Source organism: Rhinatrema bivittatum, chromosome 2 (assembly GCF_901001135.1).
Source record: "Rhinatrema bivittatum chromosome 2, aRhiBiv1.1, whole genome shotgun sequence".
NCBI classification, from domain to species: Eukaryota; Metazoa; Chordata; class Amphibia; order Gymnophiona; family Rhinatrematidae; genus Rhinatrema; species Rhinatrema bivittatum.
In genome coordinates, this window is record NC_042616.1 from 240,997,751 (window position 1) to 241,018,695 (window position 20,945).

A 20,945-nucleotide genomic window follows, 5' to 3' on the forward strand; every position below is an offset into this window, starting at 1 on the left:
TGAGGGTGGCTACATATTTCTACACAATTTTTGTGCACAAAATTCCTTGCTGCATTGGGAGCAAACTTTGCACACAAAAAAATGTGCACAAAACTATTGGTAACAGTGCTCTCTGCTGAACATACTTTATTACATCGGGCCTAAAATAGGTAATCTTATATGCTCATCTTCCCAAAGGAAGAAGGTGACAAACTGTCCTGGATAAGGATTAATATGTTACAATTGGTCACATTCTATGGCTAACAAATGGGATATTTCTTTGGCAGGGAAGACCAAAATAACTGGGCAGTCAGGATCAATTGCTCTATTCTGCTATCATCTACTATCTTACTATGTTTTTAAATATCTCTTAGTTTCAGTTATGCAATTGATAGACAATGTACTAGTTGTTTTGAAACAGGAATTCAAAATATATTAAGTCATTTTTTCGTATAATTTTTCTTGGAAGTAACAGGTTTCTAAACAGACTAGCAATTCTGTGTTATGAGTAAAATAAGTTATCTTTGCATTACAGATATCTTATATGTAATAACTAAAATAAAACTGTGTATAGTACTAATGTGCATATATAAAGCTGTATATATCTATACACACACACACACGTACATGTATACATACATGGCCTATTTTTTTTTTTTTTTTTTTTTACTTCAGAAATATTTATTAGCTGCCCTTCCAACATTCAGACCAGGGTACATTATGAACATACATAGATAAGAGGAACAAAATCACACAACACATTACACACTCTTGAATAAGGGAACATGGCTTATCAAATAATCACATATTAAAACATAGGTGTTAACCTCAACAAAAAACAGAAGAGCTAGTAGTGGGGCTTACCTATAACAGATGTCATCCAAAGATAGCAGGATGCCAGTCCTCACATGTGGGTGGCATCATTTGATGGAGCCCAGTCCAAACTTTTATATTAAAGTTTCTAGAACTTTATGCCTCACTGGGCATGTCAAGTATACAACTGGGTCAATACCACACTGAGGTCCCATGAAACAGCAGGTGGCTTCAACTGAAGCAAGCCCCACATGAAACAGACAATTAAACACTGTACAGAGATTGATTTACCTTTTACGTGCTGATAAGTGCCAATTGTACTAAGATGAACCCTGAGAGTTAGTCTTTAAACTAGACTTGGGGAGATGTAGAAATTATTGATGAGCATTAGGAATCACTACCTCATTGGATCCCTGATGGATATTTCCCAGAACAGTGGAAACCAAATCTATCTTGGCAATAGGAAGGTAGGAGGATCAAAATTGACCAGTCTCTTCTGAGTTTCAGCAAGGTTTCTGATACCAGAGAAATCAGAGGTTGTGCATACAAAAGGCCTCATTCCCAATCTAGTGAGGAAGACATCCCTTCTACCACAGGAATACCCAACTTGTAGAATATCTGGTTTGCCACTCCCCTGTGCAGGGACCATTTATGAGGTTCTAGGACTTGAATCATTCTGTCCACCAGAACATTCTCCTTGCCTGCCAGATGTAGGTGCTGAGGGCCATTCCGTGGGAAATGGCCCAGTGCCACAACTGGAGACTTTCCTCACACAGGAGAGAGTCTGTTCTTCCCTGCTTGTCAATATTTATTTAAAATAATTTCTATATCAAGCAGCAGTTTATAAAATTTAGCATAAATATACAAAACTGAAAGTATAATTAACATTACTGAACAAAAACAAGACTAATCTCAAATATATTTGCATTTCAATTTTTGATTTTGCTCAGCTTCATCTGTGATATCACAATATCCTGAAGAGATTTTTATCAAATATTAAATTGCTTGCTTCTTAAGTTATTAATTTCCAATGGCTATAGAAATAGCCATTTCTTTAAGGCTTTCTAAAATACTTTAATTCATCGCTACCTAATTGTTTGTTTAGACATGGTCAATTTTGTTGAACTATTTCTTGAAAGCCTTTAGAACATACCTTACTGTCCTTAACTTGAGGACATTTATCTGATGAAGTTTTTCCTGAGCAGACCAGAGGCCCTTGGGTCCAGAGGCCTTTTATAGGAACTCACCAACCCAAAGTTTAATGCATCCGTGATTAAGACAATTTGTATCTGAGGATTCTGGAAAACCTTTGCTAAACTGGAATGAACCAACCACCAGGACAGAAGTCCCTGAGAAGCTGGGTGATGCAGATGCTATCCCAGAAATCCTGAGTGGTCTGTTTCCATTGAGATCTTAGGATCCATCAGGTTCTTCACATGTGATGATATGCCAGAGGAGTAACATGCACTGGTGAAGCCATGAAGTTCAATAACCTCAATACATCCCATACTGATGTCTGCAGACTCATCTTTTCTCCACAGCGGATATCAAAGTAGTAATCTTTTCTCGTGGGAGGAAGGTTTTAACCCAATCAGATCTAGTAGAGCTCCTATAAATTCCAACTGAGAACACCTCAGAAAGCACTGCACTTGCCTGTTGAAGCCTAGACCCGATGGACTCATGCATCCTGGGGCATCTTCCTCTCCCGATGCATTGGAAATTAACATCGGTGCAGCAGTACCTGATGCCACCTCACCTTCGGGAATCGGCATTGAGGTCTTTCTGCCAGGTATCTCTGGTTTCTCCAGAAGGGGGCTGGACGACAGTCTGCATCAACACCAATGCTGTCAATGCTGGTGCACCGATGATCTGCATCTTACACTCCAGGGTCTCCTGGATTTTTCTGTACAGTTCCTCCTTGAAAATTGCTGATGCCAGCAGAAACTGGGAGGCTGAAGGGGAGGCCACATACTCATAGGACATTAGAAGTGAATCAGTGGCTGACACTTGGATCTTTGGTGACTGATAATTCCTAAGGTTGTGGCACTGAGATCTCTCCTCCCTAAAGGAACACTTCAGGGGATTTACGCCTGCCGCCAGAGTGTCGCCACTCCCAGAATCACACATCGATGAAGACTGATGTCTATGCTTCTTAGTCTTTGCCTGATGTACATCATGGAGCTCTCATGATGGCATTAAAGAAGCATAACTCTGCACATTCTTCAGGTGAAAAGAGGTAAATAAGGTCTATCTCCATGGTTCTTCCTCACACTCAATGTTGAGGGGGTTTGATGTCTCCCTGGTATTGATTCACTGCCAATGGTCAGTGCAGCTCCTGGGTCCCTTGATGTCAATGCCTCCAATGCTGATGATGTTTGGCCAGACTTAAGTTTCCCAAAGAGACTTTCCATGCAATCCAGCCGGAAGCATCCTCTAGGTGAATTGTCTCTCTCAAGGAAAAGCTTGAGATATTGTGGTCGGCCTCCAGGCAATATCCTTTATGGATATCTGTGACAGATATGATGCATACAAATACTGAAGCTGCTGGCCTTCTGAGTCACTGGATGAAAAATAAGCAAAGCAAAATCAAGCAAATCAATGGCAGAACAAATGCCCGACCGATGCTGTTCTGGGGCACCATGAAGATGATGAAAAAATAAAGGAAACTTAGATGTGGTCAAAATCCTACCTAACAGGTCCCGAGAGTTAAACAACCATAGGTCCTTGTGAAGACAGTTCCTGTGAAAGCACCCACTGATTTGTGTGTGTGTGTGTGTGTATATATATTTAGGAGTTATCATGGAGAAGGGCGTGACAAGCACAAAGCACTAAAATCTACAATTTTCCTACCTTTCAACAACTTGGATAGCAATTCAGGTTTATTTGCAGAAATAAAAAATGCTGAGCATTATGTCTATTTAAATGGGTTTTCATGGGTTAATTCAGTAATTATTCAAATTAGCCCTGGTGACAACTAATTTATTCAGACATTATTAATAGAACTCAATGTGAGGTGAAAAATGCTTATGTATTTTAAAAAGGCAAAGATATATTTTCTTTACCTGCTAGGAAAATAACCACATACTGTAATCAGCATGTTGAGAATAAGTGTAGCAAGGTCAGTCTCATTCAACACAGCCTGGCCACTGGCTACCAAACACCATTTAAGCTGAGGAATAACCTGCAATGGCCGCCAGCCATCCATGCCCTGTGCCCAACAGCGAGTTTTAGAAGTCAGCACTCCTTCAGCCCAGAATTCCTGCATCTAAGAAAATGAATAAATTAAATAAGTATATCACTGGAATTTCTGTCTCAAAGACTAAGCAAGCAATAAAAAATTATTTCCCTTTAGTTCCAGCTGAAAAAAAACCAGATACAAATTTAAACTGTGAAAAAGAAAAAACAACTTGTCATCTTAGTAGATATCAAATAATCTTCCCATTCTATTTCCATGCTTAATATTGTTTGCAGTTTCTTGGATAAATATATCCCAAGCACACGAGTAATTATTCTAAAATGTATGTCCCAAAAATGCATACTTAATGAACGTATAATGGGATTTTCTAATGAATTCAAAGGTTAAAACTAAATAAACCTAAAGTTACTTGCCTTTGACAAGGGAATGTCTAAAAGCCATAAGATTGAGCTATCAAACTATCACAGGGAAGCTAGCTGATGACTAGCTTTCAGCATCATAGTTTACATTCTATAAAATGAATCCAGGAAATAAACAAGTTATGATACCATGAGCTATATACCAATTGGCTCCTTTTAAAGTAACTACATTTTGTAACAGAAGTATTTTCAAAATAAAAATGATTTTATACTCATACTAGGGAAGAGGACAAAAAATAAGAAAGCAGCAGTGATAGATGAGACAGTACAAAGCGTTAAACATCATGTAAGATAAGTACATTTAGGGTTCAATTCATGCTGAAGCAGGCTGGAAGGTTAGGGCAAGTAAAAGAAAATTATTCCTTACCTGCTAATTTTCGTTCCTGTAGTACCATGGATCAGTCCAGATGGTGGGTTATGTCCCCCGTCCAGCAGATGGAGTCAGAACAGAGCTCGAGGGCACCGCCTCCTATACCAGCGCACCCTCTGCTGGAGCTCAGTATCATGAATAACAAAGCCCAAAAGAGCAAGAACAAAACAATTTGGATCAAAACCCTGACGTAAATCAACATCAAGAACAAACAATAGGCACGACCCAAAATGAGGTCGCCCCAGTCAACTTGTGAGGAGCTGTACAACTCTGATAGAGAACCAGAGAGAAAAAGAGAGACAGAACACGCATATAAATCCGAGCAGGGGCGCAGTATCCCAGAGTGGTGGGCGTCTGGACTGATCCATGGTACTACAGGAACGAAAATTAGCAGGTAAGGAATAATTTTCTTTTCCCTGTACGTACCAGGATCAGTCCAGATGGTGGGATGTACCCAAGCTTCCCTAAACCGGGTGGGCCCCTGAGAGCCCTGCTCGGAGAACCTGATCGCCAAAAAGCTCAGGGGCTGAAGGCGGCAGGTGTAACCGATAATGCCGAGCAAAGGTATGCAACGACTTCCATGTCGCCGCCCGGCAGATTTCCTGTGGAGAGACGGACTGAGACTCCGCCCAAGACGCGGCTTGCGAGCGTGTAGAATGAGCTCTGACGCCTGTAGGCGGAGTACGACCAGCTCCGATATAAGACGCTGAGATGGCATCCTTGATCCAGCGGGCAATCGTTGTCTTCGATGCGGAGAAGCCCTTCTTAGGTCCCGACCAGAGCACATACAGGTGATCGGAAACCCGGAAATCATTGGTAGCCTCCAGGTAACGGAGCAGAGCCCGTTTGACGTCCAAATGACGAAGGGACCTCTCTTCCCCTGGAGAGAACGCCGGAAGTTCCACCATCTGATTCAAGTGGAAGGGAGAAACCACCTTCGAAAGGAAGGATGGTACGGTACGTAGAGAAACCCCCGCATCAGAAAGGCGGAGGTACGGTTCCCTGCAGGAAAGAGCCTGCAGCTCCGAGATGCGACGAGCAGAAGAAATCGCCACAAGGAAAACAGTCTTCATAGTGAGGTCCTTGAGGGAAGCCTCCTGTAGTGGCTCGAAAGGAGCGCCCGTCAGGGCCCGGAGAACTAGGTTAAGGCTCCACGACGGGCAGGGATCTCGAACCGGAGGCCGAAGATGCTTAACCCCCTTCAGGAAACGAGCGATATCCGCTTGGAGAGGTAGAGGAACCGCTGTCTGTACCAGAACATTCAGGGCCGCCACTTGTACTCGGAGAGAATTGTATGCCAGGCCCTTATCCAATCCGTCTTGCAAAAACTGAAGGATCAGGGGAACCGTTGCTTCCGGACGGGTCCCATGGCCGACACACCAGGACTCGAAGACCCTCCACACTCGCCCGTAGGCAACAGAGGTCGAGGGCTTACGAGCCCTAAGCATCGTTGAAATCACTGCCTCCGGATAGCCTCGGCGGCGGAGGCGGCGCCGTTCAAAAGCCAGGCCGCAAGACAAAAGAGTGCCGCCTGCACGAAAAATACCGGACCCTGATGCAGGAGCCGGGGAAGATGACTCAGACGGACCGGACCATCCACCGCCATGTGGAGTAGATCCGCGAACCAAGGCCGCCGCGGCCATTCCGGGGCCACTAGGATTACGGGACCGCAGTGGTTTTTGATTCTTTGGAGGATCTTGCCCACCAAGGGCCAGGGGGGAAACACATAGAGGAGCTGACCTGTCGGCCACGGTAATACTAGAGCATCCACCCCCTCCGCGCCGCGCTCCCTTCTGCGACTGAAGAAGCGCGGGGCCTTGGCGTTGAGGGCTGTAGCCATCAAGTCCAACCGTGGCGGTCCCCAGCGCTGAACCAGGAGGTCCATCGCCTCGGCGGAGAGAGACCATTCGCCGGGGTCCAACCGCTGACGACTCAGGTAATCCGCCTGAATGTTGTCCACCCCGGCGATGTGGGAGGCCGCGAGACGTACGAGATGGAGTTCCGCCCATGCCATCAGGAGCGTGGTTTCCGCGGAGACTTGCTCGCTCCGCGTCCCGCCTTGACGATTGATGTAAGCCACTGTAGTCGCGTTGTCCGAGAGAATCCGTACCTCCCTGTCCCGAATCAGTGGGAGGAAACGCTGAAGCGCTAGGCGTACCGCTCTGGTCTCCAGACGATTGATCGGCCACCTCGCCTCCTCCGGGAACCACATCCCCTGTGTGGCGCTTCAGCCGCAGACGGCGCCCCAACCCACGAGGCTGGCGTCGGTTGTCACTACTACCCAGGAGGGGACTTTGAGCGAGACGCCGTGGGCCAGGTGAGCCGGAACCAGCCACCACTTCAGACTGTCTCGAGCCGACTGAGGGAGGGGCAGAATCACCTGATACTCCTGCGACACAGGTTTCCAGCGAGATAGGAGGGACGCCTGCAGGGGACGCAGGTGTGCAAAAGCCCAGGGCACCATGTCGATGGTGGAAGCCATCCCTCCCAGAAGCTGAAGATAATTCTACGCTGTGGGGTCCGACAAGGCCGCGAAGCGATGGATGTGTTCCCTCAAGGAGAGAGCCTTGTCCGGACGCAGGAACACCATGCCCAGTTGCGTGTCGAAGGTTGCTCCCAGGAAATCCAAGCGCTGAGATGGAACGAGGGAACTCTTGGAGTCAGAAAGATACTGAGCTCCAGCAGAGGGTGCGCTGGTATAGGAGGCAGTGCCCTCGAGCTCTGTTCTGACTCCATCTGCTGGACGGGGGACATAACCCACCGTCTGGACTGATCCTGGTACGTACAGGGAATCAAATTTAACTAAATAAATAAAATGGACCAATCTGAACCAAACTTGAGATTCCCTACCTACTTACAGTAAGAAATAACTATACTAATTTTCATCCAAATTGTGTAAATTCTGCTGCTGAAACAGACAGAACCCCAGATTAAACCTATTGACAATAGGTGCTTTTCCATTGACAAACATGCCTAAAAGAACATACAAGAGGCAGAAATACTATATAGATCAGTCACTGAAACAAAACAAAATACCCTTGAGATAGCTCAACATTTGCAAGTTTTTTTTCCCCCCCAAATAATTTGCAATCTGAAGCCAGAGTGGATATTGTGCCCATTGAACTGTTGACAATGTGGACCTATTGTGGGGACGTAAAGCCTTACCTGATCATCAATAATTAAAAGAACACAGCAGCAACTCTTAGGCACATTGCACATTGTTTGGCTGGGCTATAGATGTCAACAGCATGTATGAGAAGAAAATACAGCATACTATTTTTAAATATCAGATTTGGTGGAATGTGCATATGTTGATTAATCTGTATATTATTTTGTTTGCATATGAATATAACACGTGAATGAAGTTTTCCACATGGTGCTATCTGGTGTGTGTCATGCATTGTTTGAAGATATAGTGATTAGCGATGATTTGTTAAATGAGCTCTGTTGTTCCTTAACATTTGAGAGAGATAATTTGATGACCAATTCACCTTTGGTCTGTAGTATCACTGCCTCTTGTACAAATTTCTTTAATTTGGTATATGATCAATAGTTTGGGTTTTATTTTTTTCTTTTAATACTACTTATTTTTTTATTCTTCCAATCTTTGTTGGTTGCTTTAATACATATTTTGTCTTACAAACAGTAATCAAAATGTAAAAAACTACACAATGAAGAATGCTGCAGAATTATTGGATCTCAAACTTTATAGATCTGTGAAAACTTCAGAGTCAGATTAAAAGTTTTTCAATCTTTAAATTTGAATTGTCACTTAAAATCTACTGTATACAATTGTAATATTCTATAATATGAAAAAAACCTATAGTGGCTCATAAGAAGCCACATATGATTTGAGCTTTACAGGTAAACAGTAACTGAATAAAATTCACCAAAGCTAGCATAAGAAAGTGTGTATACTATTCACGTCACTTGTATATGCTGGACTGGTGAAACACACAAGTTCCTATATAGGCAGTTTCTCTTAAACTGGATACATGTCATAAGCAAAAATCACATACCTCTATAAAACTGAAAGGGCCACGCCTTTCTTTGTCAGCATTGCCAAAGTACCACTCTTTCTCACTCTCTCGCTTCATGTCAGGGGCAGCTTCAATCACATTGCTCTAAAAACAACATGCAGGGTTATGACCACTATACAGTCACATCAAATTATGTATATTCTGAAAACACTTTAAGAACAGTTTAGAATAAATGAGTTTATAAATTGTTGAATCCAACTTTTCACTCTAAGGAGAGGATGGTGGGATTGTACAACTGATATGTCCTGCTGGCTACAAAGAACAGAGGTAAGAATTTGGCTCTCTGTGAACATGCAAGATAGTAATCAGCCAAACAAGTGAGGACTTCCCAAGCTAAGGGCTGCATTAAAGTTTTCATATAGTAGTGAATAACATACAATCTGTGTCTGAAGAAGCTGGAGGAAGAGTTGAAGAATTAAACAAGCTTTTAGTGGCCAAAACTGCTACCTTGATGTGAAGAATTTTCTAGGCAGTAATAAGCAGTGAATATGTGGACAGAAGACAAGGTGGCAGCTTTGTAAATAACTTCTTTGAAAGCAGAGTGAACACGGGCTAAGGAATTTGCTGTAGCCTTGACTCAATGGGTTATTTTGGATTGGAGTTGTTGATCTGATTGAGAGAAATAAATAGTTGTGAAGACTCTCGCTAAACCTTTGTTCTTTCCAAATAGAACAAAGCTGTTCTGCAGTCCAGTGCAGTATTTCCCAACCTTTTCAAGCCCAAGGCATACTTACATTAATAAAAATATCATATGGCACACCAAACTCCAACAAGTTGGCAGTGCAGACATAGAAAGGACTTACTATATATGGCCAAAAGAAGAGCTAGGGAACTATTGAAAGCCCCACCAGTTTCTCGTCCAAATTTTTAACAGAAAGGCAGAAAGTCAGCTTCCTCTATATACAAGTATAGAAGGGAAAAGTAAATGTGGTAGAGGCAGCCAGCTCAGTTAGTTACCTTGGTTGCCGAATGGAGCTGCCAGAGCTCCTTCACTACTACTGTTCCCAAAAGGCAAAGTGAGTCACCTGCAGTGTTAGTATATACTCTCATTTGGAAGGACTCAAATGAGGAGTGTCAAGAGGGGGGAAGATGAAAAAATGCTGTTTGAAATGTATGTACTGTACCAAGAGGGCCCAGCTATCCATAACCTGCATGCTGTATAATAATTACAATCCTCCAGGACTTATGTTGTAGCTAAGAAAAGGAAACATGCATGAAAAGATTCTCAGAAAGCGCCTTTCTGTGTTTTGTTGCTTTGAAGAGCTAAAAGTTGAGCTCATATGCTGGTCTGGATCAGAGCATCAAGCAGTGGTGAATTTTCTGTGGCACAATTGATCAGGTCTCAAGGCACACTAATTTGTCATGGTTCATTGGTTGGGAAACACTGGTCTAGTATACAAACAGCCTGTTTGCCCTAATTGGCATGTGGTCTTGGTAAAAAGACTAGCAATACAATGGACTGAAGTGAAATTGAGAGAACATTTTTGTAGAAATTTAGGTTGAATTTTCAAAACTGTCCTGTTGAGGAAATTTTGGGCACACAGCAATTAAAATGGAGAAATTACTTACCTGATAATTTTGTTTTCCTTAGTGTAGACAGATGGACTCAGGACCAATGGGTTATGTGCTTCCCTGCTAGCAGATGGAGATGGAGTCAGGTTTCAAAGCTGACGTCACCCTAGATATACCCCTGCGGTGACATCAGCCATTCAGTATTCTCTTCAAAAAGCGATTGTGGACATATTACTGAAGAACTTGTTTAGAATTTGGATACAACTTGATTAAAAACTTGATTAAAAAACTGGAGACCGCAACTGTACTCAACCAACATAAGCACTAATCCCAGTAATACTATAGATGCCCTGGAACTAGGGTTAGGGCAATGGCTTACCCGTAATTATATGGAATCGAGGTTTGCCTCATGGGCGATTCCTTGGCATCTCTCCTAGGCAGCCGTGGGCGGGATGCTGAGTCCATCTGTCTACACTAAGGAAAACAAAATTATCAAGTAAGTAATTTCTTCATTTCCTAGAGTGTAGCTAGATAGACTCAGGACCAATGGGATGTACAAACGGGGTGGGAGGCTGCCCGCAGTCTGGTTAGCACCACCCTTGCAAAGCTGTGTCCTCTTGGGCCTGGACATCCAGGCGATAGAACCTGGAGAAGGTGTGTAAGGAGGACCACATCGCTACTCGACAGATGGCGGGAGACAGTAGTTTAGCTTCCACCCAGGATACTGCCTGGGCCCTGGTAGAATGAGCTTTTACCTGGAAACGTAAAGGCTTCCCTGCCTCTACGTAAGCTGCCTTGATTACTTCCTTGATCCAGCGAGCTATGGTAGCTTGCGAAGCCACTTCGTCCTGTTTCTTTCTCCCGTGAAGAACAAACAAGCGATGTCTTGCGCACCGTTTCTGAACAGTCCGGATACCGCACTAAAAGTCTACAGACGTTTAGATGGCGAAGAAGGAGGTAGTATTCCATGTCCTTGTTTCTATCCAGGGACGGTAAGGAGATGAATTGGTTCACGTGAAATGCCGAAATTACCTTTGGTAAGAAGGAGGGGGCGGTGCGAAGTTGTACTGTTCCTGGATTAAATCGAAGAAATGGTTCTTGACAAGACAGCACCTATAGCTCAGAGATGCGACGAGTCGAGCATATCGCCACCAAGAATACAGTCTTTAGTGTTAATAGGCGTACCGACAGACTGCGCAGTGGTCTGAAAGAAGGCCCTGCCAGAAAGTCCAATACTAGATTAAGGTTCCATAGAGGGACCGGCAACTTTAAAGGTGGTTGGAGATGTTTAACCCCTTTTAGGAAATGGGCCAAATCTGATGCGTTGACAGACGGGCTCCGTTCACTTCAGCCCTGAAGCAGGAGAGGGCTGCCACCTGGACCTTCAGGGAGTTGAGGGATAATCCTTTGTTCAGGCTGTCCTGTAAAAATTCCAGGATCATGGTGATCTTGGCCGTTCGCATGGGCACCCCATAATCCCCACAACAGGCCTCAAATATTCTCCAGATCCGTATGCATGCCAGGGACATTGAAAACTTCTGTGTGCAGAGCAATGTGGCAATCACGTCCGCTGAATACCCATGCTTCATCAGGCGAGCCCTCTCAAGGGCCAGACCGTAAGAAAGAAAAGAGTTAGACCTTTGTGAAGAATTGGACCTTGCTGGAGAAGATCCCTGTGCAGGGGGAGGCAAAGGGGACTCTCCACGAGAAGCCTCCACATGTCTGCATACCACGGGCGCCTGGGCCAATCCAGGTCCACCAGAAGGACTAGTCCTCTGTGGGGTTCGATCTTGTGGATGATCTTGCCCAGTAGAGGCCATGGAGGGAAGGCGTACAGTAAGTCCTCCTCTGGCTAGTTCTGGATGAGGACATCAATCCCTTGGGAGTGCTGATCTTGTCTACAACTGAAGAACCGGGGAACCTTCGCATTGTGAGATGTAGCCAGTAGGTCGAAGGATGGGAGGCCCCAGCGATTTACTAGGAGCTGGAAGGTTCTGGTCGACAACGTCCACTCCCCTGGATCCAGGTTTTCCCTGCTGAGAAAGTTTGCTTGGACGTTGTCTTTTCCCACAAAGTGGAGGGCAGAGATCCCTTGCAGGTTTAAATCCGCCCATTCCATAAGGAGGTCTATTTCCAGAGACACGTGGTGGGTCTTGGTTCCTCCCTAGCGATTGATGTAGGCTACAATTATTGCGTTGCCCACGCTTCCAGGCGGTTTATGTTCCAGTTTGCCTCTTCCTCGGTCCATCACCCTTGGGTTGTCAGTTCCTGACAGTGAGCTCCCCACCCTCAGAAGCTCGCGTCCGTTGTGAGGACGATCCAGCTCGGTGGAGAGAGGCTTACACCCTTGCTTAGGGTGAACTTCCTGTAGCCACCACTGGAGCCGAGAGCATACTTCCATCGGTAGGTGGAGGCAAATCGAGTAGTCTTGAGACAGTGGGTTCCAGCATGACAGTAGGAAGTGTTGGAGAGGCCGCATGTGTGCCCTCGCCCATGGTACTACCTTCCAGGATTGATGCCATAAGGCCGAGGCCCTGGAGATAGTCCCACACCCTGGGGCGCATTGTGTTCGTCAACTGATGCACTTGGTCCATAAGTTTCCTTCTCCTTCAGGGAGGGAGGGAGGAGGACCTTGTCCTGCTTGGTGTCGAATCAGGCCCCCATGTACTCTAAACACTGGGAGGGTTTGAAGCTGCTCTTATCCATGTTCACAACCCAACCGAGTTCCTGTAGGAGAGAGCTGATCCTGCTGGTCATGTGGAGGCTCTCTTCCAAGAACTTCGCCTGGATCAGCCAGTCGTCCAAGTAAGGGTGCACCAAGATCCGTTCTTTCCTCAGTGCTGCCGCCACGACCACCATAATTTTGGAGAATGTTCTGGGGGTGGTTGCCAGGCCGATGGGCAACACCCGGAACTGGTAATGGCAGCCCAGTACCGCAAAGCGCAGAAAATGCTGGTAGTCTTGACGGATTGTAATATGAAGGTAGACCTCCGAGAGGTCCAGGGAGGTTAAGAACTCCCCTGGTTGCACTGCCATTATGATGGAGCGAAGAATTTCCATGTGGAAATGAACTATCCACATGTGACGGTTGACGCTCTTGAGATTCTGGATGGGTCGGAAAGAAATAGATGGAATAACACCCCATATTTACTTGGGGGTAGGTATCGGAGTTATAGCCCTCAGACTGAGGAGCCTTATCAGTGTGGATTGCACTGCCAGTTTCTTGTGCTGGGAGTGGCAAGGTGACATCATGAACTTGTCCCGAGGAATGCTGTGAAATTACAGAGCATAACCTTCTAGTATGATGTCCAGCATCAATTTGTCTGACGTGATCTCGACCCACCGCTAATAGAAGAGGGATAGTCGGACCCCTATCTCCTCGTGCCCTGTGGATGGGTCAGCCCAACTTCATTGGGGAGTTTGGGTCGAACCTGAACATGAACCCGTTCCTCTTTTTGGTTGTCAGTTCCAAAAGGACTGAGATCTTCCTGAGGGCCGAGATGACGGAAATGATGAGTTTCTGTAGGGCTGGAAGTGCTGGGAGCCCTCGTCCGACCCCTCATAGGTGAGGGGTGCTATGACCACTTTTTCTTATCTTCATGTAGCCGGGTCACTGGAGATTCACTCCACTTACTGGCTAGCTTCTCCAATTTGCTTCCGAAAAGGAGGGAACCCTTAAAGGGCATCTTTGTGAGGTTTGCCTTAGAAGTTGCATCCACTGACCAATTTCGCAACCACAGCTGTCTTCTGGCCGCCTCCACTGAAGCTACTCTTCTGGCTGAGGTACGCACTAGGTCAGAGCTTGCATCTGCCAGGAAGGCTGCAGGGGGGGGGGGGGGGGGCGGGGGTGTTCGATCGCCTCTCTGGCGTGCACCCTTATCTGCCTCTCTCGAGAGAAGGAGACACAAGTGAGCCACCGGGGCACAACAGGAAGCGATCAGCAGTGTCATTGCTGTCATTTCAAAGGCTTGCTTAAGGATGGATTCCATCCGCCTATCATGAGCATCCTTCAAGGCTGCTCCTCTCTCCACAGGGATAGTTAGTTTCGAGATGGCGCAGACCAGGGCATCCATTTTCGGGAAACGCAGGCGTTCCTTGACTGCTAGGTAAAAGGCCTCCAAGGCCCGACCTCCTTTAAAACTTGCCTCCAGGGTATCCCATTCCAGGTCAATCAACTCCTGGATGGCTTCCAGCTTTGGGAAATAGCAAGAGGCTTTCTGTAGAGACACCAGGATGGGGTTCTTCTTTGGCTCCGACAGAGTCCATGCCCGGAACTCCCAGAGTTTTCATGGTCAGAGACTCGAGCCAGTAATTCATCTCTGTGGAAAAATCGAAACATGGTCCAGTATGGCTCCAGGCCTGGAGGGATTTCCCCATTCTCCAATGAATCCTTGTCATCGTTCGTGGTGTCTGGGTCCTTGTCAGGGATATCCTTGGTGAGGTGAGGCATGTCCAGAGGACTGCTGACAGTGCTGGGAGGGCAAGGTCTTCCCAGCTGGGGCTCCACCTGGGCAGGGGCAGGGCCTAGGCCTGACTGCACCTAAACAAAGGCTTGAAGGCCTTGGAAAAATTCCAACCAAGAAAAGGCCGCCGGGTCCATATTTGGCCCAGGAGGGACCGGGGTAGGTGCCGCTGAACTGCCCTCTCCCAGGTAGGATGCAGCCCCGGAATTGCTCAGGTCCAGGGTGCTGCCAGATAAGGCCATGGCTGACCCGTCCTCCAACTGGGATGGGCCGGACTTGGAAAAGTTCTGAGAATCCAGCCCTCCCTGGACCTCCTCACAGTGCTGACACAGGCAGGATTCCAGGTCAGACTGTGTAGCCCTAATATGGCAGGCAGCGCAAAGGGCGTGTCATTTGAGCTTCTTTGCTGCCAAGGCTATAACCTCTGTAGCTTGTGCATTTAGCCGGCTAATGCCTCTTGAGCGTGTAGAACTAAGAGGCCGGTTGAGCACTAAAGAGTGCATGTGCTTATGTGCGCAGTTAAGCGTGTACTTATGCGCACTGTTAGGCGCACAGAGGGCCGGCCCGCACCACGCGCACAGACAGATGAAGGGGGGAAATGGCACTGCACCAAACTGCACGCAAGATGGTGCTGACATGGATCACCACCGAGCCGGAAGCAGGGCTCACCCGAATGGGATTGGGAACAATGTCGGTACGACGCGCCAAACAAGGAAAAAGGAGGAAAGACTTACCGAAGCCTTTCCACGTCTCTGGATCGGAGGAGGGGTTCTCTACTTACCTGGTCTCAGTGCTTACTGGCTGAGTACAGATATTGTCTCCGGCTGTGGGGAGAGAGGGCTTAGGCCTTCACCACCGCACTTGGCTTCTGCACACGCTGCCTTTCAGTTGCTTCAGCAACAAAGTCCTCGCTGGGAGCTGGCTACCGGACCAAGGCACACCTCTGAGGGATCTTGGAAATCACCTCAGGAATTCTCAACTGGGTGAGGGACCCTTATGTATCACTGCAGGAGAGCGGGGCTCGATCTTCCTTTCAATTTGAAGGTAAAATGTTTCCTTTGAATTAGTGCTGCAATCCCACTGAACACCGCTGCTGGTGTGGGGATAGCATCCACTTCTGCTAGGTGACGGAGAGATACTGAATGGCTGAGGTCACTGCAGGGCTATATCTAGGGTGACGTCAGCTTTGAAACCTGACTCCATCTCCATCTGCTAGCAGGGGAGCACATAACCCATTGGTTCTGAGTCCATCTGCCAAATGCTAGGAAATTGGTGTTTGCAACTCACTTACTCTTTGTGCAGAAGTTATAGCTATCAAAAACAAAACCTTCCAAGAAAGGAACTTTGGACCTGCTGTTGCTAGAGACTCAAACAACAATTTTATGAACCGAGTCAGAGCTATATTTAGATCCCAAGGAATTGGAGGATCTTTACTGGTGGTTTAAGATGAGTTAGGCCATGCACAAATCTGGTTACTGTAGGTTGCTGGGAGACAGAAGTCCTCCCAAGTACTACTGTTATGCTCCTAAATCACTAAGATTAAGTGTGATTAAGTTAGTTTTCAAACCTAAACCAAAGAGGCTTAAGAGGTATCAAAGTAAGAAGGGAAGAAGACACGTAAAAGCATTCTAATTGATTCATAAATACAATGGATAGAAAACATTTTCCATTTAAAGTTGTAAGATCTTCTGGTAGAGCATCCTTGTGATACTAGAATAACCTTACTTACTTCAACAGGCAACTGAATTGAAGAAACTAGTTAACTTTCAACATCCATTCAATCAGAGCTAAAAATTGAAGGTTGGAATGAAGAAGATCCTATTGCACTGTATGATCAGGGCTGGAAATGTTCTTGATTTTGGCTGCTGAACAGCTAGGGTTTGAAGCCATGAAACCAAATTTAAAATGGTCAAATAAGGACCATCAAATTTATTAGATCTTTAACTTTAGAATTATCTTGGCTATAAGTGGAACAGGACAGAACATATAAAGATGCTCTGATTCCATGGGACTGAAAAGTCATCTGTTGCTAGATTGCTCCTTTCTGGTGTCCTGGGGCAGTTATTTAATGGCATTACAAAGACATCTATCTGTGGAGGGCTACAAAGATGAAATATTTCTTGTGCTACCCGAAGATTCAATGTGTGTTTGTAGTTAGCAACTTAGTGTGTCTATTTGGTTTGCCTCAGGTACAACAATACCTGCTTCACTAAGGATTTTCCCCCATAGACACAAAATGGGAGAAAAGCCTTAATGAATCTGGTCCTTAGATTGTGAGCCCTCTGCGGACAAGGAAAATATTACTGTATTGAAATATAACTTGCCTTGAGCTACCAATGAAGAGGTGTCAGCTAAAACAAATAAAATATCTTCTAGGAAATTGCCCACTTTTATAGCCTGCAGCTTCTTGACAAAGATTGAAAGAGCCTATTCCCCTTTTGTTTGTTAATATACAACATAGCAACTTGATTGTCTGTCTGGATCTCCTTTAACAAGAAACTGAATGCCAATGAACTGCATTAATTCATGCTTTGTTGACTCACTGCATCAGATTTGCTCTTAACTGACCATCTCACACTGAGCTCTCTTGGTAGAAAAGCATATCATTAATGATGATGATGATAATGATGAATACATTTAGGCCACAGAAGATAGCCCTCAACTCTAGATCATTTATGTAGAGCAATTTTTCCTGTGGAGACTAAACTCCTTGAGAATAAAGATCATTCCCTGGTTGGAAGCATTTGTGGTTATTGTAATTTGAAACTGAGGTTGGTGAAAAAACTGACAACAGATTTGCACGATCCACCAATCATGTCAGAGAATAGATAAGAATGGAGAAATTACTTACCTGATAATTTCGTTTTCCTTAGTGTAGACAGATGGACTCAGGACCAATGGGTATAGTGTACTCCTGTTAGCAGATGGAGACGGATCAGATTTCAATCTGACGTCAGCCCCTAGTACATATACCCCTGCAGGAAGTGCAGCTCCTCAGTATTCTTCCTTGCAAAGCATTGTGGATATATGTGTGACTGACTGATTAACTGAATATGATTAACTTAGATAACTTTTGTTAGAACGTTAAAACTTGATTAACTTGAACAGTTTGGTTGACTATAGCTGGAGACCGCCAGTGTGCTCAACCGGAAAGCGTCGACACCCGGCAGGGTGGATGCCCTGGGGAAAGGAAGCATGGCTTACCTTTGCATCATTGAAGGACCATGTATAGTGGCAGCCGCGGGTGGGCTGCTGAGTTCATCTGTCTACACTAAGGAAAACGAAATTATCATGTAAGTAATTTCTCCATTTCCTAGCGTGTAGCAGATGGACTCAGGACCAATGGGATGTATAAAAGTTACTCCCGAACTGGGTGGGAGGCTGCCCGTGGTCCATTAAGGATTGCCCTGCAAATGCTGTGTCCTCCCGAGCCTGAACATCCAGACGGTAGAATCTGGAGAAGGTATGGATGGAGGACCACGTTGCTGCCCTGCAGATCTCGGCAGGTGACAGCATTCTAGTTTCTGCCCAGGAAACCGCCTGGGCCTTGGTGGAATGGGCTTTGACCTGTAGAGGTGGTGGTTTTCCCGCTTCTACGTAGGCCGCCTTGATGACTTCCTTGATCCAGCGGGCAATTGTTGCCCGCGAGGCCGCTTCCCCTTGTCTCTTTCCGCTGTGGAGGACGAAAAGGTGGTCCGTCTTTCGTACTGGTTCCGACATTTCCAGATATCTTGATAGGAGTCTGCCGATGTCGAGATGGCGCAGACTACGGGCTTCTTCCGGCTTCGTCAAGCCATCCATCGCAGGTAGAGAGATGGTTTGATTAAGGTGGAAGTGTGAGACCACTTTGGGGAGGAAGGAGGGAATCGTGCGTGTCATGTGAACCGGCATGATGTCTCCTACTAATGCCGGTATATAAAAGTAGAAGATTTCCACCTTACCTTGTCTTCGGCGCTTCCCGGTTTCATCTTGGGCGGTCTCCGGCTGCGGGGGAAAAGGGTAAGTACCTTCACCGCCGCGCTCGAGGGGATGCACCCGCTGCCTCTCAGCCACGCCCGAGATCGGGGGCTAAGTCCTCGCCGCGATTCGGCTCCAGACCGAGGCTGCCTCTACGCCGCGCCCGAACTCCTCTCGCTCGGGGGCTAGGTCCCTGCCGCGATTCGGCCACCGGACCGAGGTTCTCACCTCCAAGGGACCACGGAAATCACCTCGGGAAACTCAACTAGGGGAGGGACCCGAGGGTATCACCGCAGGAGTGCGGGGCTCGTCTTCAAGTAGGATTTTCTTCGATTTTTCTTTTAAATTTGGTCTAATGCTCTGAGAGCGTGCAGATAGCTCCTAACTGCTTTTGAGACGGAAAATACTGAGGAGCTGCACTTCCTGCAGAGGTATATGTACTAGGGGCTGACGTCAGATTGAAATCTGATCAGTCTCCAACTGCTAACAGGAGTACACTATCCCCATTGGTCCTGAGTCCATCTGCTACACGCTAGGAAACAGGTGTTGGTTACACTGAAACATCAGGTTGAATTGAAACTGTCTCATGTTGAGACATATAACAAGGCTCAACATCTTCATGTACAAACAGACAGACCCCTGTTTCTGATCTGAAAGAGTTAGGATTATTTTAGTCAGTTTTTGTATGCTCGGCTGAGGGAGGAATGCTCACCCTTGTGTGGTTTTGAGGCAGACTCCTATGAAGTCTCTTATAAGTTAGTTCCAAATTCGATTTTGGGATCTTGATAAAGAATCCTAGGGACTAAAGGGTGTTCATTATATGAAGCATGGAGGAATGAGCTTCTTGATGGATATGACTGGATAGGAGTCAGTTGTCTAAATTTAGAAAAACAAATACACTGCTCTCTCTCAGATGAGCAGCAATCAGTGCAAGGCATTTTGTCAACAGCTTGCATGCCATAGAGGCCAAAAGGAAGAACATGATATTGGTAACAATCGCTGGTTATGATGAATCGTAGAAAATTTACTGTAGACTTTATGAATCAGAATGTGTGTAGGCATACTTAAGGTTAGTCTTGGGGTAGACATGAGCATTAGCTTAGCAATAGTAGTGAGGCTTAGTAAGTTAGGTTAAGGGTTGTCAGCCTCTTTTCACCTTTGTGCCAGTATGGAGCAGCACTTCTGGATGATGATATAATTCCCATCAAAAGGGGGGGGGGGGGGGGGGGAGAAATTAAGTCAATCAGCTTCAAAGACATTTGGCAAGAAACATGGAGATTTAACAACAACCTGCAAAAAGATATTCCCCCCCAGCTAGAGGTGTGCAGGCCAAAATATTTTGTGTCATATTGTTTCTGGACATTTGGAGACAAATTTTCATGTCTTTTAGGTTTTTCCCCCACAATTTTGTTTTCCTTTTTTTTTCTCCGAAATTTGAGTTTTATTTCAGGGAGTAGAGACATTTATACAATCCAAAAACATTGGTTCCTCAGAAAACAAATGTATAACTTTCTAGGTAACAATGAACAGTGAGCCATGTAATGCACTGGACCCCTGTACTCTGTACTCCTTCCCACCCTCCTCCCTTTCAAACACCCCAATCCCACATTAGAAATAGTTTCAATTTGTTTCCATTTCAAAAGGGGCATATGAAGGAAAAACAACCCGGGCCCAAGGAAAGAAAAGAATAACAGAACAAGAAAATCAGGCTATAAATTAATTATTATATTCTTTATCAAAGGTGTCAAATTATCAATGAAGGCCTGCCATACCTCTAACATGGCCTCCTGTTTGAGAAAAGAAAGATTTTGCAGTGAGATATTCAAAAGGTTAATAATGTTATCATTTGTTTCTCGCAATGAGTTATAGTTTGGATTTCTTTTCCTATCCAGTTAGGTAAAACTGCTTCCTTTGCTATTAACCCCACCTTATTTATAATAGATTTCTGTTTGCTAATTTCAGGCAGATCACACTTATAAAGGCAGAAGAGCCAGATTCTTGGATTTCCAGAAAGAGATATTCTCAGAAGTGAGGAGCATCGCTTTTCTACTTCCTTCCAAGACTTATAGGGGTAACTTTGTCTTTTTCCTATTCCATAGAAAAATACTTAAGCATCTATATATCTCTCTTAGATCCTTTTCAGGATAACCAAATAGGTAACATCTGCATTAAGTATAGCCATTTGGGTATCTCCAT

General features: G+C 45.4%; 1 protein-coding gene across 1 annotated transcript in view; it reads right to left on the bottom strand.

The window, feature by feature from the left end:
- Positions 1-20,945, bottom strand: part of DNAJC13 (DnaJ heat shock protein family (Hsp40) member C13) — a 701,712-nt gene that overhangs the window by 307,391 nt on the left and 373,376 nt on the right. Inside the window, 2 exon segments of the mRNA XM_029587070.1 lie at positions 3,855-4,057; positions 8,797-8,901. Of these exon segments, the coding sequence (XP_029442930.1) occupies positions 3,855-4,057; positions 8,797-8,901 (308 nt within the window).